General features: G+C 36.9%; 1 protein-coding gene across 1 annotated transcript in view; it reads right to left on the bottom strand.

Annotated features, from left to right (window-relative positions):
• Positions 1-27,217, bottom strand: part of LOC308264000 (acid-sensing ion channel 5-like) — a gene marked incomplete at both ends in the record, with an annotated part of 105,250 nt that overhangs the window by 20,119 nt on the left and 57,914 nt on the right. Inside the window, one exon of the mRNA XM_080697160.1 lies at positions 4,796-5,102. Coding sequence (XP_080553286.1) covers positions 4,796-5,102 — 307 coding nt within the window. The remainder of the gene's footprint in view (positions 1-4,795; positions 5,103-27,217) is intronic.

Genomic DNA, 27,217 nt, shown 5'->3' on the forward strand with positions numbered 1-27,217 from the left:
CCAAGTACCAGGATTACAAGTGTGTGCCAACTTGGCCAGCTGCATTGTCCTTTCTGACTGAAGGTTCCTATCTTTTCAGTCCCAGCACTTCCAAGAGGCAACGGACTTATCAAGGCTGCTGAATCAGCTTTATGATAGAATAAAACTTAATCCCCATCATAGATCACTCCTTCTTGTCACTCATAGTGGGTCTGTTTCTTCATTAGCTCTGACTGTTATAGCCACTTAACGGCATAACTTAGTGAAACGTTGGGGGCAGGAAGGAGATGAGAGACAGTACAGGCTTTACTGGGACAAAACCTGTGGAGGGAGTCTTAAGGAAAGGTTGGATCTTATGTCCACTCAGAATAGAAGTTTATACAGGTTGTTCAAGGAGAGACTCCACAGGGAAGAGGAGCAGTGGTTAACTCAAAATTTAAGTCAAATTATTAAACATTAATTATTTTTGAAAACATTTATGAGGGCGCTTGGAATATAGTAAATGTTAGGTAAGTATTCGTTAAGTAAATGTTTTATTGTCAATGTTGCCTTGGCAATCAAAACAGAAATGGTCTATTTAACCTAATTATGATATTTCTTTGCAAATCTCTTACTTTTCCAAGCAATTTATATGTTATATTACACATAATTTCTTATTTGCATGATTTTCATTCCTTTCAAAATGTGATTGATGCCGGGCGTGGTGGCGCACGCTTGTAATCCCCGCGCTTGGGAGGCAGAGACAGGAGGATCGTGCAGGTTCGAAGCCAGCTGCGTGCTGGCTTAGGAGACCCTTTCCAAATAAAAATATAAAATGGGTCTGGGAGTGTAGCCCATAGGCAGAAGGGCTTCCAGGAACCCCAGTACTACCAAAAAAAACAAAACAAAAAACAAAAACAAAAGAACCAAAATGTGATTGATATTTTCATATGGCAAATTTTGAAAATGAACATTTGTTTCTTTTACAACCTGGCTTCAAGAAAACATAAAATCAAGAAACTTAATAAACCTTACCTTCACCTATCAGGCCTGATTCTTTCTTAGGCAAAAATCCTCAGTAGTCTCACACTCGTAATCATAAAGGTCCCTCTCCCCACCTGAGACTCCTGAGATCTTTAGTAAACAAAGGATCCCTAAGGAAGATCAAGCTCCTTGGTACCACCCAGCCACTACCCACTGATGGATTTGTCCCCAAGGATTCTGAGGAAATACAGACCTCCTCAGAGAGCCACTAGAACTGACTCTAAGTAAAAAAAAAGGCATGACCAGTATTTCTATATCTGGAATTTTTAATGAAATATGATTCTTATGAATCTTTGACAAATCTGTCCTTCTGAGTTTAGGTCTCCCTATTTATGTAGTCACTCTTAATGTAAAAAAAAAAGTGTTAATGTTTCTTTAATAAATTATGAGTAGAAATTCACACCTGTAATCCCAGCTATTCAGGAGGCTAGGGCAGGAGGATTGCAAGTTCTAGGGAAACCTTAGCTCAAAGCTACACTTTCAGTCTTTTTTTACTAATAATTTTCAAAACAGGCTATTGCTAAGTTGCTAAGGCTGGTCTCAAACCTGTGATTTTTCTGTCTTAGCCTCCCAAGTACTAAAATTAAAAGTGCAAACCACCATGCCCACACTTATTTTGAACATTTTTTTATTTTAATGAAAGTGGATGGGCCATTATTATTACTTTTTAATACACAATTATTGCTGAAAATGATTTTGTTAGAAAATTATCTTCTTTTACACTCAATAGTCCCCTGACATTCATAGTTAAAAGTCAACTCTGTTGTTCTAATGAGCCTCTCTGACTGTCTCTTTCCCTGTTCTTTCTATTGTGCTATCTGCCTCTCCTGGTATCACGACTAGCTCTGATACTAATGTTCTGACTTATAGTGTTCTGGCTGCACTAATGTTCTGACTTCCGAAAGTCTCTTTTTGGGTGTCTCCTAAACTATGATTTCTCCTAACTAAACTATGATTTAGTTTGTTGCTGTCATGGAGCTACCAGCCTCCCTTTGTTTTCAAGAGTATCTGTAGACTTGAACATTATTATACTCAGTTATGCTCAAAGTCAGTTTCCTTGGGGAGAGTTATGAAGTTCTCTGTCCTGATGATCTGCCTCTCTTTCTAGATAAAACATTTGCAAGGAGACCTCCAAGTAGAGCCGTGATTTCTGGTCTTCTGGATTTGCTTCTCCCAAGGTGGAATCCCCACCTAACAAGCAGGCTGGGTGTCAGTGATGGAACATCTCCAGCCTCCACCAAGTGCTTGGGAGTCACGTAGGAAAGGCTGTCCCTCACTCTAAACTACATTCTTTAGTCTCCACAATGTGAAGCTGGAGTCATCTAACCTGGGACCCGTTGGCAGCCTGTATCTTCTGGGGCCCTTAGGGATTTTGGCTGGTAGCTGAGGGGAAAAGGAGCCTTGTCTTCTTGGCCAAACCAAGTTAGATTATAGTTTCTGTCATGCTGAGACAGAACGTGAGAACAGGTTTGTGATTCAAGTTCTATAGATCCTCATTGTTGTTATGGAGGTGTAATAGATGTTTCTGAAGAAATATTCCTTCATTTGCTGCATTCTCTTAAGATAAATTCCAAATCTTCAAATAATTGCTTTAAAATAATTTTCACCAGTTAATGTTTTTTTTTCCCCCTGGGGAAGCTGTGGGCTTCTCATATTCCCTTCTGGAAGTGGTATCTACAGTTTCTTTCAATCCAGGATTTCTGCTGGGCATGGTGGTGCGCGCTTGTAATCCCCACTCTTGGGAGGCGGAGACAGGAGAATTACGCAGGTTTGAAGCCAGCCGCGCTGGCTTAAGAGAACCTGTTTCCAAATAGAAATTATAAAATAGGCCTGGGAGTGTAGTCTGGAGGTTGAAGGGCTTCCAGGAACCCCAGTACCACCAAAAAAAAAAAAAAAAAAAAAAAAAATCAATCCAGGATTTCTTCAATCAATGTTTGCTTTTTTGGGAGGCATATGTCATCTAAAATCGTATGGGTATGGACAGTCTTCGGTCTTTCTTCTTACGGGAGGGGAGATTTATCTGTACTTTGAAACCTTGATACATATCAAGAGTTGGAGACACCCTTCCTCCATGTGACCCCATGTGCATGCAGGCTGAGAATATTCTGTTACTGGCAGTCCAGCTTGCTTGTAGGGTGGAAGCTCCACCTTGGGAGGGGCAGGGTCAGAAGACCAGAAATCGATAGTCTACCGAGAACTCTATTTGTAAACATTCCACCCAGAAGGAAGGTCAGGCTATGAGGACAGAGAACTTCACAGCTCTGCTAAGGAAACTGGCATTGTTTATACTGAGTATAATAATGTTCAGGTCTAAGTTCAATACTAAATTACCCATTCATGTTGTAATATGTACGGAGAGACCTGTTCTAGAGTTACCCTAGAAATAAAGGAAAATGAATTCCATCTTCCTTCATTTGATGTAGCAGCAAGTGTGTAAAGTATGTCATTTTGTCTTTTTTTTTTTTTTTTTTTTTTTTTTGCGGGTCTGGGGATGGAACCCAGGGGCATTCGACCTCTGAGCTACACCCCCTGCCCTATTTTTTATTCTTTATTTTGAAACCGGGTCTCACTGAGTTGCAGAGGGCCTCACTAAGTAGCTGAGGCTGTCTGTGAACCGCGATCCTCCAGGCCCAGCCTCCCGAATGCTGGGATTACAAGCGTGCGCCACGACACCCAGCGAAAGTATGTCATTTTGTACAAAGAAAAATTAAAGCTAAGAAATGTCAATCGACTTGCCCGTGGTCAAACAGCTGACAAGTCAGGGTGTCTGAAGGAGCTCATTTTTTTTCCAGTCAAAAACTGCTACATGTGACCTTTAAATATTCACTAGAGGCAATACAAGGCTTTGCCTTTGAGGCCACCAGGGAACAGCTGCCCTCTTCATGGAAAACTAGGGCCAGGAGTGAACTGTAGCTTTTTACAATGAGTTTCAGTCAAGGAATTAGTAGAATGGCAAGCCAGGCATGGTAGGATATGCTTGTAATCTCAGTACTTGGGAAACTGAGACAGGAGGATAACAGGTTCAAGGCCAACCTCAGCAATATAGCGAGACTCTCAGCAACCTAGAGAGACTGTGTTTCAAAACAAAATATAAAATAGGGCTGGGGATGTAGCACAGAAGTGGAATGCCCCTGAGTTCAATTCCTAGTAACACACACACACACACACACACACACACACACACACTCACACACACAGTAGATCATTAAGTCAGGTGTTAACATTGAGCTTAGACTTAGGATCCAGTGTGACTTCCCAAGAGTTGATCTTGCCTCTGCTGTAGTAACTATCTTGTCATATGGAGACCTGAAATTTAATCCCTTCCCACATTGGCAGGGTGGTTCCCCCCTTCAGTTCTTCCTCATCTCCATTTAACAACCTCTAGTCCTCTTTAATACCCAGACTGCCCTAGTGCCTGCATGGAGAAAGCTATTCTGTCTCAGCTTTCAGATCCCTGGCACATTCTTTACTGTACCCTGCAGTCATCATGTTGCATTTTGATTGTTTATGTTTTTCTTTTTTGCTAACTAGCCATCTTTTTAAGTGCAGAAACCAAGACTTCTGCATCTGCTAAAGCAAAAGGTTTGGCATGTTCCTAGTATATACTCGTGAAAGGAAGAAAAAAAATAAGGAAAACAAATAAAAATATAAATTCATTTTTTAATTCCCTAAATTTGTGCCTTTAAGCACAATTTAAGAATGTCAAGGGTTTTTCATGAAAATCTTCATCTGTCATTCAGATAAGGTTATAATAGCAACATTATAAGGTTGTTCTTAAAAGAGTACTGTTTACCTGTTCAAATTACAAAATGTGACAGCTGGGAACTCTATCTTTTCCACGTACTGCACTTCTATGGATGTCGTGGTTGGCCAGGTGAAGTAGTTGACCAAGCGACTGTAGATCTGCCACACCACCAGGGACACTGAGCCCAGCACCACTGCCAACCAGATCATCTTTCGGATTTTGCTCCGATTCCGAACAATGTTGTGCACCCCATGAAAAGATGTGGAGGTGGCGAAGTCATGGTCAAACTTGTTCCGTTCTGCGGCAGGTGGCAGTGATTTCTTTGAAAGGTAAATCTTTATCTTTTCTAAGAGTCCTTACGGGTTTGGCCAAATATAATTAAACACACAAAACGTAATGAGTTAGGAAAGCTAAATGCTATATGAAGCAAAAAAGCAAACAAAACACCTGTTATTTAGGCTAAACAGGTTAGCTTTTATTTATACATGTAATTCACAATGTCTCAAAATTGATTTTTCATTGGGTACTTTATTCTGGGGTCAAGAAGTGCAAGTGTTGGCTATGTGGATCTACTGAGAATATGATAATGCTGTTCAGGGGATGCCTATCATTAAAGCAGAGATCAGTGGCATCGAACTGATATAATGTTACATAAGCATCATATTCAATCCACCTTGAACAGGTTGCTTACTATAATTTATAATCTTGAAAAAATCAGCTCTACTTTTCAAAACACTCTTTTCCCCGTTTAAGTCACAGTCTTTCAGATGTCCTGAACAAAATCTGGTTTATTCTGAGAGTCATAAGTGAGACAAAACATAATCAGAACTTCAACTAATCTTTGTCCTGTGGTATTATAATTATAGGTAATTACATATTCCATACTTTCTATGTTTTAGTGCCCAACAATTTTACCTCAGTTGGTCATTTAGTCAGAGCATTTAAAGTTGTATAACTAATTAAGTAATATATCAGTTTTTTTATAATTTTCTAGTCTAATCAATTAGCTAAGTTTTTATTCAGTTATGGAATTATATAGTGAGATAGAAAAGGTAATTATCTTCTAATGTCACCCATTTCATTTGGACATTAAGGTGTCCAGTGTTTGAACACTTAAAATTGTATTATGATCACCTTAAAGATACTATGCACTAAGCAGGAAAGTTTGTATTAATATTGTTAGATTGAAGATATATTAAAATTTTACAACATGCTCACATAATGTTCTTTTTCATTTCAATTGAGTGACCTATATAAGGTATCTGGCAAAGTAACAGGGCATAAATAGAAGCATGGCAAATGTCTCCTAGTAAATGGATATTACTAAATATGATCTTTTGTGCATTATTCAGCCATAACTTACAAACACATGTGAAGAATTTATTCTGATAAAAAGACACCTCAGTCTCTAGTTAACCTGCACGCTTCCTATGAAAAAAATATAGCTATTAGAGGGGGAAGAGTCATCTACCAGCAGTAACAGGCCAAGAAAAGTGTGTCTGCATGCAAATATTACCTTCAAATTGTAAATTTCAAGTTTGCCTTTCAAGTTTAATAAGATCTCCTGGTTTCTTGACAATCAGTTTAGCCTTACAGAAGTGTTCTCAGCCATTTGAGGCAGGGAGATTTTTTTTAACCCTTATTTTAGATAAACAGTGAAGAAGCAGGATGACTTTTGCCTGTTGGGATCAGGATTGGCGTTGGCAAATGGCCCACCAGTCTAACAAGCCAACATTTCCCACTTTCCTTTCTGAGGTGTCCACTATATTAGTATGGCACATGCCCCAGCATTGAATGTGGACCACCATAGAAGCGTTTTGAAAAACATCAAACAAATTTTGTTGTTTTATAAAACAAAACCTGCAGCACATGATAGAAACCAAAATAAACCAGAATCCAACATACACTAATTTTTAAAACCACTTTCAAGTTTTTCATGTAAATTATATTTTTTCTAACTAAATCACTGTATTATTTGTTTTTAAACTCATATTACTTGTATTATGCCCAAATAATATTGAAAATCAAATTTCTCAAACAAATTCGAAAAAAAAAATCTCCTTTACCCCTTGCTTATTTCTGACCTTTAAAAATGAAAATTGTAATGCCTGGAGGATTTGGGGTCTTTACCTACCTTTCCCAGCATTTACTTTTGATTTCTCAGTCGGCTCCATTCCAGTAAGCAGGACCCTTCAAGGTATATTCAATTTTCATCAATAACAATATTCATTTTGTGGCCTTTATATAAAATAAGCAGTTGCGGTTGTAAAACGTGAGGGCAATTTAAATATTTGTGTTGCTATGTTTTGACTCATAAAACACATGATCTGCAAACCAAAAAATGCTGAAAGAATCAGTGATGGGCATTTATGGGTTGATGAGGTGACATAATAGAGTTATAAAAAAAGTATCATGAGGAAAACATTTTTTCAGAAATAAAAAGATTATCCCTGCCAAGTGTTTAGTTTACTGGGCAGCATTTGCTGATCAAGCTGGTAGACACTAATGAGACTGGCCTGAAACAGTTTCTAAGGATTTTATCTATACTTTAACCTTTATGCAACTCTGAACAAAAATGCAGTTGGAATGATTTTTTTTACAGGAAAAGTATCTTGTTCTTGAAGTTTCTTTCTTAGCAACAGATGAAGTGGTTTGTTTAATAGAAATATTTGTAATAAAAATGACCAAACAAGAGACCAGAAATATAAACGCAGGAAGAAATGACTAATAATAGCATAAATATTTAATAAAACATGAAGGCTAATTGAATTTTTTATTTTAACCCTGTGAGAAATAAGAATTTATTATAATTACTGATAAACTAGAGAATGTGCATTAATATGTGTAAATGGTGCCATCTGTTGATAGAATCTAGGAATTGCATAGATCTCAGTCTTAAAGAATTACCAAGTTAGCATTTTATAAGCATCCAACCACTATAACATGACTATAGTTTACATGTATTTGGAAACTTAGAAACTCTCAGAATTTTAAGTTGAAACTAGTCTCACATGGAGGCAAACTAAACTGTTTCAAGTGGGGCAAGTGAAGGGACTTGGGTGGACTTTCCCAAACACCACAGTGACAATTTCAGGTCAATATCATGAAACATGAAATTCTCCGTTAAATATTTCTTCATTGGGGTTAAATTGTAAAATCAGGTGTTGTCTTAAAACTCATATACTCAGAAGAATAACAACTAACTTACCTACTCACCCTTCCTTCCTGTGCGTCTTTCTTCCTTTGTTCTTCCTACCTTCTTTTCACAAGCATTTGTGGAGGCCTTATCATGTACAAGGTTATACATTAGTGTACTAAGTAGGCCCAGCTGTTAGTGATTCACAGCTTGAACTGCCAGGGCAAGAGTCATGAGTGGCTTTAAGTTTGAGGTCACCTGGAAGATGTAGGGCTAGTCCACAAAGTGCAGGCTAGGCTGCAGGTATACTAAAAAGGTGGACAGGAGATAGGGTTCTTGTTGAGAGGGAAAAGTTCTTATACTTATATAAGCACCAAGAGCAGAAAAAATGAATCTTTGGTATTGACAAATACAAAAGATGAAATGAAGAAGAATGGATAGACCTTGCACTTGAATCCAGGGCACAAGCAATGTTAAGAATCAATATGTAGTGTTTAGGAAGGTATGTTTGTTCTGGCCTATTATTAACTGTATAGCTATGTAATGTGTGTTATTAAAACATTTCCTGTTAATATTATTTTTGCAAAATTTTTATGTGCTTTAATAAAATGCCCCATACTATGTAACTGGCATAAATATGTATACATGTATATACTTAGACAAGTTTTGAGATTACATATATACATATATCTATGTATATGTACAATATATACACAGAGACATATATACACATAATACACCTATATATCTATATACATGTATATAGATCTAAATACATGTATATACATATTGTACATGTGTTACATATATATGTATATATATATTTATGTACATATTTAAGCAAACAAGTTTGAGACTACAGGGTTTTAAAAATGAAGACAGGATAAAGACTACTTTTTTCTTAATCTAAAATAAATCTTGCTGGCGTGGTGGCGCAGGCTTGTAATCCCCGTACTTGGGAGGCGGAGACAGGAGGATTGTGCTGGTTTGAAGTCAGCCTTGCTGGCTTAAGAGACCCTGTTTCCAAATAAAATATAAAATAGGTCTGGGAGTGTAGGCCTGAGATAGAAGGATTTCCAGGAACCCAGTACCACCAAAAGAAGAAAAAAAAAGCTGGGCATGGTGGTGCACGCTTGTAATTCCCGCACTTGGGAGGCAGAGACAGGAGAATCACACAAGTTCAAAGCCAGCCACGCCGACTTAAGAGACCCTGTTTCCAAATAAAAAGAAGTATAAGATAGGTCTGGTAGTGTATCCTGGAGGTAGAAGGGTTTCCAAGAACCCCGGTACCACCAAATCACCATCATCATCATCATCATCATCATCATCATCATCTTTCCTCTAATTGTCTTGGAATATAAAACAAAGTGAATTCATAGCTTAGAATGTGTTTAAGGAAAGAAATAGTTTAATGATGTATTAATTAGTGTTTGTAACAAACTGAAAAGTGGAATTGATGGAATCATACTTTTTAAGATCGGCTAGTTAATTACGTTACAGAACTGTTTTATAGAAAATTAGAAGAAATTAACCAAAGTATCACATCTATTTAAAGTAGGGAAGCAAGCCAGGCATGGTAATACGTGCTTGTAATCCCAGTATTTGGGAGGCTGAGATAGGAAGATCGCAGGCTTACAGCCAGCCTCAGATACTTAGTGAGGGCGTCTTCAACTTAGTGAGACCCTGTTTCAAAATAAAGAATAAAAACATAAGGCTAGGGGTGTAGATCAGCAGTAGAATTCCCCTGGGTTCAATCCCTGGTATCACATACAAAAAATTAAGAAACTAAAAAAAAATAAAGCAAGAAAGCTGAGTACAGTGGCACACACTTAAAATTGAGCCACAAGGTAGGCTCAGCAGGAGAATTGCAAGTTTGACAGCCTGGACAACATGGAAAGACTATGTCTCAAAATAAAAATTTTAAAAAGAGCTCAGGTTGTACCCCAGTAGTAGAAGACCCCTGAGTTCAATCTGCAATACAACAACAACAACAACAACAACAAAAAGCAAATAATTGTGCAGCATTTTTATTACTGGGATAAAAATATATCTATAAGCACAACTTAGGGGAAGAAAGATTCACTGGGGCTCCTGGCTTCAGAGGTTTAGAGGTTTCAGTGTAAGGTTCTCCAGCTCTGGCCTTTGTCCTTCAGCCATGCCCCACCTCTGAACCTCCCTGCATTGGGGACTATGCTTTTAACACATGAGCTTTTGGGGACATCATAAACCCAAATCATAACAGCATACAAGGCAGAAAGTGACACTAGGCTATCAAGTCCAACCCTTATTGCCATCCCTATGCTCACCCATTTAACAGATTAGGAAGCTCAGGAGAAAGAAGAAAAGTTTCACAAAGACAGCATTTTTCCTGTTTTGTTTGTTGATCTATGCAACCACATAAAAACACTTATAGCAGATGGGAGGCAATCAATAAATACTTGTTGAATGACTAAGAAATTTGTTCCTGCTTGTTACTAAAGTTGAATATAGGAACACATCTGGATTATACAATATCTGAATTAAAAGATATCTGAATTCCTTCTTAAAGGCAAGCTCTGGAAACATTTGCAAAGAAGCACATTCCTTGAGAAACAACCAGAAGATGTGAGTATCTTGCACGACAAAAACTCACATGCAGATCCCTACACACACCTTGCTCCAAGCGCTAAAAAAATAAATGGCCTAAAAAACAAACAAAAATCAAACAGTACTGCAGGTTTGGATTGAGATCTAAAGAGCAAAACTCTAGAAGGAAAAACCTAATTATCTCAAGCAAAAATAAGAAGTTCAATATTATCTGAGGGCAGAGCCAAGAGAGGTCCTTCCCAGGGACAGGATGCATTACCCAGATCCCCTGAGACCACTGACCCTATAGCCTTAACTAATGCAAGTCATGTGGCATCCTCATGACCAGTCATGCATATGCCCCACTTTAAGGTCCCCAAGACCAATCTGGGGGCCTCAAAAATAGCTCAGCATTTCTAAGAATCTATGTACAGAGTGTCCATGCAATTTTGGCTTTTGGAGTTCTCTGTCCAAGCTTTGATTCTACTCTTTTGACTTTTTATGTTTTCAAAGGAGAGATAGAAGTCAGACTCAAAGGCCATACGTACTGTAATGACTATGATAATTCCCATCCAAGGGAATATTTTTCAAAAAGAAGGAACATGCTGAAGATCAACACCATATGATTGGCTTTCAGAAAAGTGAGTGAAAGGAAATCAGATACAAAAGACAACTATTGAATCTCAGAAGTTTGTCCGGCTAAGCGATTTGATAAAAAAAAAAAATCTTTAGAATGTGCCTGAGCATCAGGGACAATCGGTCCCCTCCTCTTTCCTCCTCTTCACACAGGGGAAAGTTTTCTACAACCATCCCTTATTTATCACAAACTCAGACCCATCAAAGTGAAAACAATTACCTCTAGTTTCTTCTCTAAGCTCTTATTGACTAAACATATTTCAGAGAAAGACTGAAGTCTGTCAGCACATCTGGACAGACTTTGTCACACATTATGTCCTCTATTTTATTTCCAAAGAGTAGCATTTAAAATCCATTGAGTGTCATGGACCAAATGGACTTAGTCCCATGTGATTTGTTTGTTCTCTAAACCCACTGAGTTTCCCTAAGAAATCATTTGTAATTCCCCTTAAGTTCATTATTCTTCCTCTTCCTCATAGAAAAGGGGGTATATAAATTTTTTAATTATGCTGGACTAATGGGTATTAATATTCCCATAATTTTCCCTAATGCTGTGATTTTGACCCTTTTATACATTAATAAATCATTATGCCCTTTTCCTACAAGTTGTACAATGAATACCACATTAATAAATCATTGTGCCTTTTTCCTACGAGTTGTACAATGAATCCTGAAATAAAATTTACTTCAGTTCACCAATTTTTAGCCTTTTCCCCACATTTGTTTTATCTCCATGCCAGAATTTAGAGTCTTCTTAGCTCTTAAAAATGAGAACACCCTCCTGAATGACCCCAATGTGGAGATCTCATTCAAGAACCATTGTTAATCAGCGTTACTCTTTAATATGTAATATATATTTAAATTCTGCAAATTCTTCCCCAAATTAACTTATTAGTGTTTGATTTCTCAAACCTAAGAACCAGCCAGGGATCACAGATTACATTGTATTTTTATATCAATTTAGTTTTCTTTAATCCAGAAGAGATTCCTAGCTATTAATTTTTTTGTTTTTCTGTCTTTCATTTCATTTCTATTTTCAAATAATACATGTAAGGCATCTTACAGAATGCCTCTGAATTCAGAGTCCTCAAGTTTCTTTTTCATGATTAGTTTAAGGTCAAATATTCATGTAGGAGCCAGATAGGAGGTGCTGTGTCCTTCACAGAACCTCAAGTGGAAAGCACAGGGTCTATTTCTCCTGCACCTGGAGGCACTAAGCTTGACCTTTGTGTAAAGAGGTTTCTATTCTAATGATTTACCATTTCTCTTTGTAATTCATAAGTAATCTGAGGAGACAACTATTTGAAATAAGAATATCTTGTTTCAAATCTTTCATCCAATTATTTTAGCACAAATTAGTGAATCTTGTCTAAAAGAATTATTACTTTGATGCTCACAAAATGGTGATTTTCTATTTCTATCATTCTTTCTATTTTTGTTTATTGGCATGCTTACATAAAGAGTTTTATACCTTCTGATGTTTTTTATTTTAGAAAAGCATTAAATGTATTTATGGACCCATGGACTAGTTTATAATCTTATACAATGTAAACTATTTCAGTGATTATTTTTTAAGAAATTCTTTACATTGGTGCCTTTCCTGAGAGGACTAATTAAAATAAGTTTACTGTGCTTACTGCTATCTTATTTTCTGTAACTATCTATTAAATAGAACTTAGATATCTTATAGAAGAAATAATAACTTGAAAATTGAAATTTATAGTACTTTACATTTTTGTTCATTTAAAGCATCAACATATATAGGGGTAGAAAAGCAGAAAGGGTCATGATCATTTTAGATCTGAACTATTTGAGTGGTTATGGAGAAGTAAGGCAATGCAGATATAACTAACTTCTGGATATTCCTTTTAAATATCTCTAAAATTATAATTATGCATATGTATTCTTTCAGATATGCAAAAAATAAAACTAAATTTCTTGGGTAAGAACAAAAGTGAATCTTTTGTTTTGAATCTAATCTATTTCTTTATTCTATTTTTATTACATACTAAAGCTGTAAGATGTTGAACTTCTTATCCAAATGGAATTCTTCTGATTTTTATTTTCATATTCTCTATTTTTGTATGGTTCTGGGGATTGAGCCCAGGGGTATTATGCTACACCCTCTCCCCTATTTATTTTGAAACAAATTCCACTTAAGTTACTGAGGCTGGCCTCAAACATACCAAATACTGGGATTACAGGCTTTCACCATCATGCCAAACTTTTTTTTTTCATATTCTGATTGAATAACGTGCTCATCCTTAGGTCTTTCAATATTTGAAGTAGCTGTTTTCCATTTTATACATAGGAATAATATACATAGGAAAATATTACATATATGTGACATCATCATTAACAAACATTTGTTAAATGTGCCTGCCATGGACCTGTCTCAAGTATTCCTACATAACAAAAGCTTACCCCTAGCCCTTGTGCTGATCTTCTGGAACTCAAAGGCTTTTGGAGATGTGCTGGTAGGTTTCTGACCCAGCTCACTGCTGTGGTCTGCTATTGGCCCCAGCTGTGGGAGGTTTTTGTTTGTCACTCAGCTCCAGCCAAGCCAGGAGGGAAAGTTCCTACATAAACAATTCATGGCTTTTCATGGAGTATTCAAAATGTCCCTACCATTGGTCAAGCTAGGGGGAAGGACTCCACTAATGCTTAACTTTTAGGCCCATGTGGTTGTGAAATGTTGTGCCCATACAGTTCATGACATCATGGTTCAAGGTTACTAGGACAGAGGTTCTCCAAATAGTCTCACAGCAATTTTATATTCCTATTTCTTCAAACCAGATCTTTTATTTCTGTGAAATAGAAAATCTTGGGAAATTTACCTACCTTCCAAATACAATGAACAAAAATACTTATTTGTCATTATTTTAGTACCTTTGGAGATTGTTTTAATGAAGAGTTTAGGTTGTATTTGTAATGTCTCCTTTGATAAATAAAGAAAAGCACAGTAAAAACAGAAACAACTCAACAATGGAAACTTTTTAAAAAGAAGGCACAAATCATGAAGGATAATATAAGCAATTTATTTTTTATCATGTCAATTTAATATACCACAATAAATAAAGAGTATCTCCTAAATAAATAAAGAATAAAGAGTATCTCCTAAATAAAGAGTATCTCCTAAAATGTATGTTTCTCCAGAACCTCACAAAGTGAACACATTTGAAAATACAGCCTTCTCATTTATAGTTATTTAAGGATAGTATATTAAAATCATCCCAAATTTGATAGCTGGTGTCTTTATAAGATGTAGAAAAGGAGAAAAAGGACACAAAGATCCACAAAAAAGAAGTCCATGTGAAGAGGGAGGCAGGTTCAGGAGTGAATTTTGCCCCTTGTTAAAGAAGAAGCTATCAAAGCTGGAAGACGTGGGAAGAACCCGCCTTAGATTTTGGGAGGGAGTGGTGATTTTAGTTTTCTTGCTACCCTGATGTTGGACTTCTGGCTGATAACTTTGTGGTATTATCTTACAGGAGTCCTATGAAAATAATATACACATGGAAGATAAATCAGATGGGATTTAATTGAACAGTAATAAAATCTTGAGCCCCTTTGGCAATTGCAAGACTTTAAGATGTACACTGTATTCTAGTTTTTCTATGGCATTTAAAGAAGATCATCAAGGTTGTATGTTAGATGACTCCCTTGTGCAGCTGGATAGCAAGACAAACCAGCTGGATATAGAAACAGGTATAGACACAATGACTCTAAATAAATATTATAACAGCGCAGTGGCAAGAAATGGTACATAAACAGACATTTTATGTGAGGTTAGTATTCCATTCCCAGGGATGATTACCTTTATGCACAAACACGGGATACCTGGTGGTGGCCACATACTGGTTCGAACTCTGTAGGAAGCATCAGCCAGACAAAGATTCCTTTTTTTTTGCTTGATCTTCTGGCTTAGCAGATTAATTTACTAATAATAGATTAACAAGTTATTTAATGTTTTAGAAAATGGAATATGTTAGAGAAAAAGAAGCAGGACATTGAGGGAGGGAAAGGAGAGACCAGATAGGTTTGGGGAGGCCTGATGACACTGACTTGTTTTACAAGTTTGTTTAAGGTGGAATTGTATGATCCAGTTTGACTCTTGGTTACGATATTTAGGAAAGACAAAATAACACTAGTTCAGGGGTAAATTTCTTTGCAATTTTAAATAAGAGTTACCTAAATTAAAGATTCTCCATGGACTTTGGCAATTTTTTTTGTGGGGGGGGGTGGTACTGGGGTTCCTAGAAACCCTTCTACCTCTGGGCTACAGTCCCAGACCTATTTTTATATTTTTTTAATTTGGAAACAGGGTCTCTTAAGCCAGCACGGCTGGCTTCGAACCTGTGCGATCCACCTGTCTCCACCTCCCAAGCGTGGGGACTACAAGCATGCGCCATCATGCCTGGCTGGACTTTGGCAATTTTAAAGGCTTTAAGAAGCCTTGAAGGAGGATTTCTGGGAAGATGGTAACCAAGGGAAGTAGCAGATATCAGTCCTGCTGATACTCAATCTCTATTGCCTTGAAAACAGCATTCTGACAAAAGAAATAAAACAACATAAATTTATTTATTTATTTATTTATTTATTTATTTATTTATTTATTTAGTGGTACTGGGGTTCCTGGAAGCCCTTCTACCTCCAGACTACATTCCCAGACCTATTTTATATTTTGAAACAGGGTCTCTTAAGCCAGTGCAGCTGGCTTCAAACCTGCACGATCCTCCTGTCTCCACTTCCCAAGTGAGGGAATTACAAGCGTGCGCCACCATGCCTGGCACAACATAAATTTAAAAAGAGCATTACAAGTGAAAGGTGGCAGAAAAAATCTAGAAGAGAGATCAGAAAGCAGAAAAGTACACAGCCTGCCTTCAATGGCTGTGGCCATGGGTACCTTGGCAATGCCATCTTCCTTCACTGTACCCAAATCCCAGAGACCCACAGGAACAAAAACCAACCATTTGAAATAAAGTAATCAGCTGTAGCTTATCAGAATTGTAAGCCGTCAGCTGCTCCTGCACAAACACTGGCTACAACTTGTAGCAGTGTAGGCCAAATTCACCGTGCCTTCCAGAGATTCAGAGCAGCACTCAACGACACCCCAGGAGACTGTCCACCACCGTCATGGAAATTTGCCTAGATAGCAATGATCTCACAAGGGTCTGAGACTTTGTTGTTCAACCCAGAAAAGGTGGGGATAAAGTCTGCTGTTGGACCTAGCAGAGGCTTAGAGAGACTCAGGCTCCACATCCATGTAAAGCATGGAGTAACTTTTGTTTAGCACTAGATCCAGCCCATTTGACACCAGCCATCTACACAGACTGAGAGAAACTCAGAGAATCAGGCTTACCACTGGAAAGGTGCCAGTGACACTCGGTGTCTGCACAGAGAGAGACTGCAGAAGCCCAGTCTGCGGCGTATTTACATATGTATAAGGTTGCATTATATTGTGTGTGTGTGTGTGTGTGTGTGTGTGTACACTTGTTTGTTTGCTCTCTTCACCCCTTTCACAAGCCTCTTCTCTTGTACATACACACTCTCTTCTCTCCATTTCTTTTTTCTGCTTTTTCTTTTCATTTCTTGTTCTTGTATTAAATCTACTCATATCACCATACTAAATACAGTGGTTACTAGAACCCTGCTATATATTCACTATCTCTAATCTACTATGTACTACCTTACAAAACTCATACTATCTTGTATTCAATCTTATCTGTGGCTTTACCCTATTCTTGCATTTGCAACTTCACTTTCCTCCGTACTCAACCTTCACCATTGAATATAGCAGAACTCGCCCTTGTGTATACCAGCTAACACCTACAGACTTAAAGTAATCAATCAAAATCCTGATTTCAGAATTTTGTGTCTGTTGATTTTGATTGATTTAAGTCTGTAGATGTCAACTTCTGAAATCATGACAAAAGAAATAAAATGGAAGTAATGATCTCCCACAACCCCACAATTAAAGAAACTGATAACACAGAATTTCAAAGATTGCCAGAAGGACAAATGAAAATTTTAGCAGTAGAAATGATACAGAATATTGAAAAGAATTTAGAGAGAGCCTGGAAGAAATAAAAAAAAATTCAATCATAGAAGTGAAGGTATTAATACAAACAATAGATTAAACCACATGGAGAATAGAACCTAGCTCTCAGAATATGATCACTCTGAAAATGAATACATAATATATAATTTAGGAAAAAAACAATTTGACAGGATAAAAGAGATACAGACCTATCTTAAAAGAGCTAACCTAAGAAGAATGGGCATAGAAGAGGGAATAGAAGGTGAAACCAAAGGGAATAGCAATGTTTTCAAAGATGTAATATCACAAAATTCTCTAAACATAAAAAGTAAAAGAAGTCGATATACAGGTACAAAAAACTTATAAAACCCCTTTTAGATAAAATCAGAGAAAATGCTCACAATGCCACTTAATAGTGAAACTGATCAATGTAGAAACCAAAGAAAGAATCTTAAAGGCAACAAAAACAAAAGACCAAGTGACATTCAGAGGCAAACCAATTAGAATCACTCCAGACTACCCAAAGCAAGTCATGAAAGCCAGAAGGGCCTGGACTAACATATTCCAAACTCTGAAAGAAAACAACTTTCAGCCAAAAGTTTTCTACTCAGTAAAACTATCTCTCAAATTTGATGAAAAAATAAAAATCTTCCATGACAGATAGAAGCTGAAAGAATTTGTTTTTCAAACCAGCACTAGAGAAAATACTCAAAGAGGTTAACTGCAAAGAAGAAATAAGTAATGCACACCAGAACCAGAGAAACAACAATTTCCATCAAGCAAACAACTATGCAAAGAAGAACAAACACCACCTCAAACAGAATCTAAAACTCAAAATGTTAAGAATGTAAAATTATCTCTCAATAGTCACACTGAACATAAATGAACTCAACTCCCCAGTAAAAAGACATAAGGTGGCAATCTGGATTAAAAACCATAATATATCTATCTGCTACCTGCGAGAAATACATCTTACAAGTAAAGATAGTAACAAATTAAAGGAAAAGGACAGGAAAATGGTAATCCATGTCAATGGAACTCCAAGACAATTAGAAATATCAGCTAAGCTATCAGACAAGTTAGAGCCCAAGCTTATGAGAAGAGAAAAAGCAAGTCATCCAGCAAGTGGAAATAATAATAGTCAACATTACATATACCATGACAAAGTAGGGTTCATTCCAGGAATGCAAGGTGACTTAACATACAAAATCAATTCCTGTAATTCATCACATACTCAAAACCCAAGACATAAATCACATCATCATTTTAATAGATGCTGAAAACCATTTGAAAAAATCCAATATCCATTTTCACTTAAAGGAATTCAGAGAATCAGAATAGAAGGAACGTACTTCAACATCATAAAATCAATATACAATAGGGCACAGTTAACATCATATTAAATGGGGGGAAACTTCAAGAATTCCACCTAAGGATAGGAACAACACAAGGATAGGATGTCCATTATCATCACTTCTTTTTTCAGTATAGTACTTGAGATGTTAGTCAAAAGGAAAGAAAAGAAAATCAAAGGAGAACAAATAGGTAAAGAACTAAACCTATGGTTATTTGCAGATGACATGATACTAAGAAGACTCAATAAACTCAACCAAAAACTTATAGAACTGATAAAAAAAATTTGGTAAAATGTCTGGATGCAAAATCAATCTTAAAAAATCAGAAACTTTTCTGTATGCCAACCATAAATCCACTGAAAAATAAATCCAGAAAACACTTTCACTCAAGATATCACACATACACACACACACACACACACACACACACACACACACACACACACACACCTGCTTAGAAATAAACTTAATCAAGGAGATAAAATATGTCTACAAAGAAAATGATAAAACACTGAAAAAAGAAATCAAGCCAGGCATGGTGGCACATACTTGTAATCCCTGCACTTTGGAGGCTGAGACAGAAGGATCACACAGGTTTGAAGCCAGCCTCAGCCACTTAGTGAGGCTCTCAGCAACTTAGTGAGACCCTACTATATATTATATTTTATATTTTCAAATAAAATATACAATAGGTCTGGAAGGATAGCCCAGAGGTAGAAAGCCTTTGGGTTCCACCCCTAGTACCACCAAAAAAGAAAAAGAAAACGAGAAAAGAAATCAAAGAAAACCTTGGAAGATGGAAAGATCTTCCATGTTCTTTCATAGGCAGAATAAATATTATCAAAATGGCCATTATTCCAAAAGTGATTTACAGATTCAACTCAATAACCATTAAATTATAAGGTCATTCCTCACAAATAGAAAAATCAACGGGGTGGGGATCGGGTGGGGGCTGACTGGGCAATGTGTGCATGTATGTCTACAAAAGTTTGTATCCCACTATGATGTATGAATACAGTGCACCAATAAAATAAATAAATAAATAAATTTAAAAAAAAAACAACAACAAAAGACCCAGAATAGGCAAAGTGGTTCTCAGCAACAAGAACAATACAAGAAAAATCACAATACCTGACTTTGAACTATACTACAAAGTCATAGTAATAAAAATAGCATGGTACTGGTACATAAAACAGATACATATACCAATGTAGCAGAATAGAAGACTCAGAAACAAACCAGCACACCTACAGTCAATTGATTTTTGACAAAAGGGCCAAAATCATACACTGAAATAAAAAAAAAAGATAGCCTTTTCAACAACTGGTGTTGGCAAAACTGGTTTACTATATGCAGATAAATGAAAATAAACCCCATTTTTTCATGCTGCACAAGAGTCAATCAAGATGAATCAAAGACTTGGAAATTAGACTGGAGACATTGCACCTCCTTGAAGAGGGCATAGGTCCAACACTGAAACATGTAGGGAATGACAAAATCTTCATCAGCCAGACCCCAAAGGCACAAGAAACTAAAAGGTGTATCAATATGTGGGATTGGATTAAACTGAAAAGCTTCTATAAAGCAAAGGAAATTATCAAGAACCTTATCAGGGAGCCAACAGAATGAGAGAAAATTTTTGCCAACTATTTCACCGATAGAGGACTAATATCTAGAATATACAGATAACGCAAGAAACTCAGGTCTAAGAAAACAAATCACCCAATTAAAAAACGGGCAAGTCTGTCTGTAGCCATACCATCCTGAATGTGCCCAATCTTGTCAAATATTTCACACTTCTATGAATAGACAAAAATACCAAGAAAATTGAGACATTGTGTGCTCCTGTTTTGGTAGTCCAGCAAAACTCAGAGAAACTTGTGTTGAAACATGTGCAACCATGTGTGCACATGTTGTTTGTGTTGCAAACATGTGTCATGCTGTGAGGTATTCCACAGTTCCAACAGAACACTAGATTAGGTTAATTTCAATATGTTGACTGCATAAATTTATTTGTATGTTTTTCATAAATGTACTTTGAAATTAAAGTTCTATACATGGTGCCAGCATCCTATGGCTGAGGTTGTCCCGGATCTGTGCTTGGCTGACTTCTCTTCTTTAGGTTTCCTCAAGGGGCATCTCCTTCTCAGGAGCCTATGCTCATCACCTTCATTTTGTTATCCCATCTCATCTACTCTATTTTTCTCATAACCAGAATCATGTTCTAAAATAATATTTTTCTTAATTAGTTTTAATTTGTATTGTCATCTCCTTCTTACTATGGCCTTATCTTCATTAATGATTTTTCTTCTTGTCCTCACCATCTTTTTTAACCCCAGGATCTAAATGCTTATAGTATTTTCTTCAGTAGCTGAAATGGAGGTTTTCAGTAAAAATCTAAAGAGCCTTCTAATAAATATAATTTTATCAACACTTAATTTGTATGCTGGGGGTGTAGCTCAGTGATAGAGCATTTGCCTAGCATGTGCAAGGTTCTGGATTCCATCTTTAGTATTGTGCATATGCACGCACACACACATTATTTAAAACACCTAGAAAATAGAAAATAAATAATAGTATGAACAGAATGCCAACAACTTCACTTATTACTGTAAAAGAGACATGAATCTTTAGATGTCCTATTGATATTTTTTTCTAGTAACTTTCTGTCCATTTGACTAAATAAGCCCTATTCTTAAAGAAAATTTGGACCAAGGGAAATGTTTTCTGTCATAAAAGCTTGATTTACTTTTCACAGACATCAGCACGCTTGCCATCTAGGCCAGATTCTGGATATTACAATTTTATCCATACAGCAAACCTTGAAATCAAAGTAATGAACAAACAACTATTGCAAAAATTAATTCCTTTATTGCATGAGATAATAATTAAAAAGGACGTTTCTAGATGTATTAAAATTTAAAACGTGGAACTTTATCCTTGGTACTGAGAAGAACTATAACAGGGCTACATTAAACTTAAGAGCCCCGAGTATTTTTCCCCCAACTCCATGGTTGTTATTTTCTTCATATCAATGGAAGAAGAGAAACTGCCCCAAAGCACCCTTTCCAGACATGGTTATAAAACAGAAACTGTGACATGTTTTCTGGCTCACATATTCTAGCTAAACCTAGGCTTTTGATTTTGTAAATTGTAGCCAGCAGGCTTCTATAAGACTAGCAGCTAGAAGAATTAGCTTTTCCTCCCAAGTTTTGGCCAAATGCCACAACATTTATTATTTTGTTCTTACATCACATATTTCTCATGCAGGTGGGTGACTGACCCAGCAAGCTAAAACCCAGACAGTTTCCCGGGCATGGCTGCTAGGGACAGAATGAATAAAGTATAAATGTGAAGTCTAGTAGCTGGGAATTTTAAAGCAGGCTATATAAAAAAGGAAGAGTACAGATTTCACATGAGAAAGTTCTGAGTAAGAGGTAATTAAGTGATGTGTGCATGTATGCCTTTACCATCTTGTATTCCATTAAGATGTATGACAAAAATGCACCAATAAAATATTAAAATAAGAAAGTTCTTGGTTTATATTCTGGATCTGCCAATTATCAGCATGTACTATCCTCCCAATGTCAAGTCCCAGAGATATAAGTGCATGAATATAGCTGGTTGGAATGGACATACACCTATAGCTTCAGTATCTGAGAGGTCAAAGCAGGAGAACCCCTACGTCTATCTCAAGACCAGTCTGGACAACATAATGAGATTCTATCTCAAGACAAATAATTAATCAATGATAAGCATATGGAACAATGCTAGCGCAGTGTCTGGCAGAGAAAGAGCACTTCAAAAACATGGCTTGTGACTCAAGATGGGTGAGACACCAGAATTCTATGGCACTGAGATCTGCAACTCAACCACTGGGAAGACTGCTTCTTGACAAAGGAAGAAAAGCAGTTAAAAAAAAAAAAAAAACCTCAACAGCAATGAAGCAAAAGTTGAAAAGTGGAGGAACAAGAGCCAGAATAAAAACCAGAAACCTAAAAGTGCTCTATGGGACCTGCCTGGAAACAGAGACCAGCAGTCCCACCCGGGACAGTCTGTGCTGGAGGAGCTGGCAGCTGTGGGCTCTGCAGATTCCAGAGACCTATGGGGGAAAAAAACCCAAAAACCTGTGGATTGCTGTGGGGATGACAACTACAGACTACCAGCCAAAGCTATCAGCCCTTACACACAGCAGGCAGAGACCCAACAGAATAGAACATTCAGCCAGACTTCTTGGTGGCAGTTGAACTCATCTCTTTCCGCAGCAATCTAGAGCAGCACCCATCAATGTAAATTAACAAACCATTTCTGTAAGTAAATCTGACTGTGCTGGGCCACAGGGGCATATGTTGCAAGGAAATAGAATCAGGGGAGGCCTGTGACCTTGGGGGATTACTATCAGACATAGTAGAAACTTGAATTAGTAAATAGCCCATAAAGAAGAGGTTACTACAACCTGCAGTTTGAGGTGCCAAGGTAGGACTTTAGGGACCACCTAGGTTCTCCAACTAATGGTACCAGAGAAAAACAGAACAGCATACCAAGTTACAGGCTCCAAAAGTAGTGAATGTATGCCTAATCTTGTCTGAGAGCAACAAAGTACCAGAACCTCAGGTCAGCAAGGGCCCCTTGGAATGTGGAATTGCAAGTAAGGGGTGGTGTACCTGTAGCTAGGGAATGGAGCCACTCAAATCCTGAGCTTAGTTAGGACTGCGCATTCTCTTCCTGTCAGACATTGGACCTTGGGTAGAGTGCAGCAAAGGTGTCATATCAGTCAGACTGCACCAAGCCCAGAGTGCCACTTGATCACAGCCAAAAGCTGGGAATTTAATACTTTCTCTGCCAGCAAAATTTGTACCTGGCATGCATGTAATCTGGTGACTGGAAGTACCTCACATGACCATAACAAGCAGATCTGGAGTGGTGCCCTAGAGGCCATCAAAGCTCAGCAGGCCAGGCCATAAGTTTTGAATATAGCAATCACTGGTTTCACTAAGCCTAAACCCACAGGTCACAGAGGCTAGAGGCCAGCATTCCTCAGTGTCACAGGCTCACAATCAACAGAGCAGCAGTGGTCACCAGGGTATATGAAGTCCTAACTAGCAGGCCAAAGGCCCTGAAAAAAGTATCATAGACTCTGTCCTTGTGGAGTTTGGGCCAGTGTAGCACAGTATTCTGCAGCTAAGCAAAGACTACTGCTTACTGGCACTATAATCTATTATCTAGTTAAAGAGGCTCTAGGGGAAAAATTCAAAAGTTTGAGTATTTGTGTCAAATTGGTAGGGGTGAATATTTATCCCCAGCATAGACATTATTATTAAGAAAAACCAAATAAATACAGGACTCACACACAAAGAGGAAGAAGAAAACAAATCCAAAACACAAACCTGAGAACTCTAAAATGAGAATGAGTAACAATGAGGAAACAATAAACTCCCATAACTAAACAAGGGAGATCACCAATACTTTGCTACAAGAAATGCAGGAAGGAGAATTCTGAATCCTGATCTTCAATATGATGAAAGTCCTCACAGTAAGTGTACAGAAATAAAAGAGGAAATTGAGACCTTAGAAAGAATCAGAAAGAGGCCTTGAATAAAATGAAGGTGTCAATAAATGAATCAAAGACAGAAATAGACAACAATTCTGGGAGGTTAGATAAAAATAGAATATCATACTTAGAAGACAGTTCATTCAAAACTGAAAGCACAGTCAACAATACACAGAAAACATTACAACAGAACCTAAATATCCAACAATTATGAGGCAATACAAAATGCCCTAACTTATGGATAAAAGGCATTGAAGAAGATATAGAGTCACAGACTAAGGGTATCATAATCTCTTCAGAAATATAATTTCAGACAATCTTCCAAACATGCAAAACAACTTAGAAATGTATGTACAGGAGACATATAGAACACCATTAAGACAAGATCAAAGAAGGACCTCCCCATGTCACTTAATTATCAAAATGACTAACATAGAGGCCAAGAAAGTATCTTAAAAGCAGTGAGAACAAAAGAACAGGTAACATTCGGGGTCAAAATGATTAAAAAAATCACTCCATACTTCACAACCCAACTCATGAATGCCAGGAGAGACTGGTATGAAGTAATGCAGACCCTGCAAGGAAAAACTTTCAACCAAGACTGATATATCCAGCAAAGATATCGTTTAAAATAGATGGAGAAATCCAGGCATAGCGGCACACGCTTGTAATCCCCACGCTTGGGAGGCTGAGACAGGAGGATTGCACAGGTTCAAAGCCAGCCTCAGCTACTTAGTGAGGCTCTCAGCAACTTAGTGAGACCCTGTTTCCAAATAAAATATAAAATAGGTCTGGGGGTATAGCCCGGAGGTAGAAAGCCTCTGGGTTCCACCCCCAGTACCACCAAAATAAATTAATTAATTAATTAATTAATTAATTAATTTAATTAAATAGATGGAGAAATAAAAACATTCCAAGATAAGCATAATCTTAAAAATATTCATAATTACTAGCCAGCACTAGTGAAAATACAGAAATAAATCATGAAGAAGAAAATAGAAAAATTTCAGACAACAAAAAGAGGCAAATTCCGTTATGTTGAAAATTAAGGAAAAGAGAAATAACACTACATTAAAAATGATATAGAACACTGCTGGGCATGGTGGCACACACTTGTAATCCCTGCACTTGGGAGGCTGACACAGGAGGATCATGCAGGTTCAAAGCCAGCTGATGCTGGCTTAAGAGACCCTGTTTTCAAATAAAATATAACATAGGTCTGGGAGTGTAGCCCAGAGGTAGAAGGCCCCTGGGTTCCATCACCAGTACCACCAAATGAAAAAAAAAAAAGATACAGAACACAAAACTACATAAAACAAAAATCTCATTTTAATAAAAACATTGACTATCAAAGGACTTATCACCCCAATTAAAAGACACAGACTGGCAATTTGGATTAAAAAATATAATATAAATATATACTGCTTGCAAGAAACTCACCTTACAGCCAAATATATCCACAGGCTAAAGGTGAAAAATGGGAAAAAATATACCAAGCAAATGAAGACAGAAAATAAGCAGGGGTGGCAACACTGATATCTAATAAAACAGACTTTAAGCTAAAACACATCAGAAGAGACAAAGCAGGTCACTTCTTATTAATAAAAGGAACAATTCAAGAAGAAGATATAATAGTAAATATTTATGCCCCCAATGAGGGTGCACCCACATTTGTAAAACAAACTCTTAAGGACATCAGGTCTCAAATAGACCCAAATATAAAATATTGGGAGATTTCAACACACCATTCATGCCACTAGATTGATCTTGAAGATGAAAGATGAATAAAGACTCTTCACACCTAAAGAACACTATAAACCAAATGGACTTAGTAGACATATTTAAGCAGCAACAGCTGATTATACATTTTTTATCAGCTGCCATGGAACCTTGTTTAGAATAGACCACACCCTGGGCCACAAAGTAAGCATCAGCAAACTCAAAAGATATAATATGATTGTCTGCATTTTTTTTTCAGATCACAACAAAATAGAAGTAGAAATCAACCACAGGGAGACCAAAAGAAATGACATAAATACATAATGATTGAATGATATACTCTTCAATGCGGAATGGATCAGAACAGAAATAAGGGAGAAATAAAAACATTTCCTGGAATTAAACAAAGTAGAGGTAGGTATAAAATACTAAAATTTATGAGACACTTTGAAGGTGGTATTAAGAGAAAAATATATAGCATTGAGTGCCCACATAAGGAAAACTGAAAGTCACCAAATAAATAACCTGAGGACACACTTCAAGGACCTAGAAAAACAGGAACAATCTAATCCTAAAGCCAGCAGAAAGCAGAAAATAATTAAATCAGAGCAGAAATAAATGAAGTAGAGAAAGAAAAAACAATACATAGGATCAACCAATCAAAAAGCTGGTTCTTGAAAAGATTAACAAAATTGACAAGCCCCTAGCTAACCTATCCAAAAGAAAAAGAAAATTAACACAAATTATTAAAATCATAAATGAAAAAGGAGGCATAACTACAGACAGTGAGGAAATTTAGAGGATTATAAGAAAATGTTTTGAAAATTTTATTTCAATAAACTGGAAACTATGGAAGAAATTAACAGATTTCTAAACACATAAAACCTACCTAGGTTAAACCAAGAGGATATAGAAAACTTAAGGCAACCAATAGGAAGCAAAGAAATAAAAATAGCAATAAAATTTCTGCCACACCAAAGTAAAGCCCAGGTCCAGATGGATTTCCAGCTAAATTCTATAAAACATTTAGAGAAGAACTACACCCAATACTTGACAAGTCATTCTGTGGCATCATATGAGAAGGAATTTTTCCAAACTCCTTCTATGAGGCCAGTATCACATTAATACCAAAACCAAATAAGGATACCAACGGAATAGACAATTACAAAGCAATATCATTGATGAATATAGACATGAACATTCTAAACAAAATACTAGCCTTGCACTTTTAGAATCAGATTAATAAAATTGTACGCCATGACCAAGTTGTATTTATCCCAAGGAAGCAAGGCTGCTTCAACATGCAAATCATTACATGTTATTCAGTACATAAATAGGACTTAGAAGAAAAAAGACATGAACATAACAACAGATGCTGAAAAAGAAGCTGACAAAATCAAAAATACTCATTCATGTTAAAAAACATTGCAGAAAATTTAAATAGAAAGACTATATGTCAATATAATTAAGG

Source organism: Muscardinus avellanarius, assembly GCF_963383645.1.
Source record: "Muscardinus avellanarius genome assembly, chromosome: 6".
Lineage (NCBI taxonomy): Eukaryota > Metazoa > Chordata > Mammalia > Rodentia > Gliridae > Muscardinus > Muscardinus avellanarius.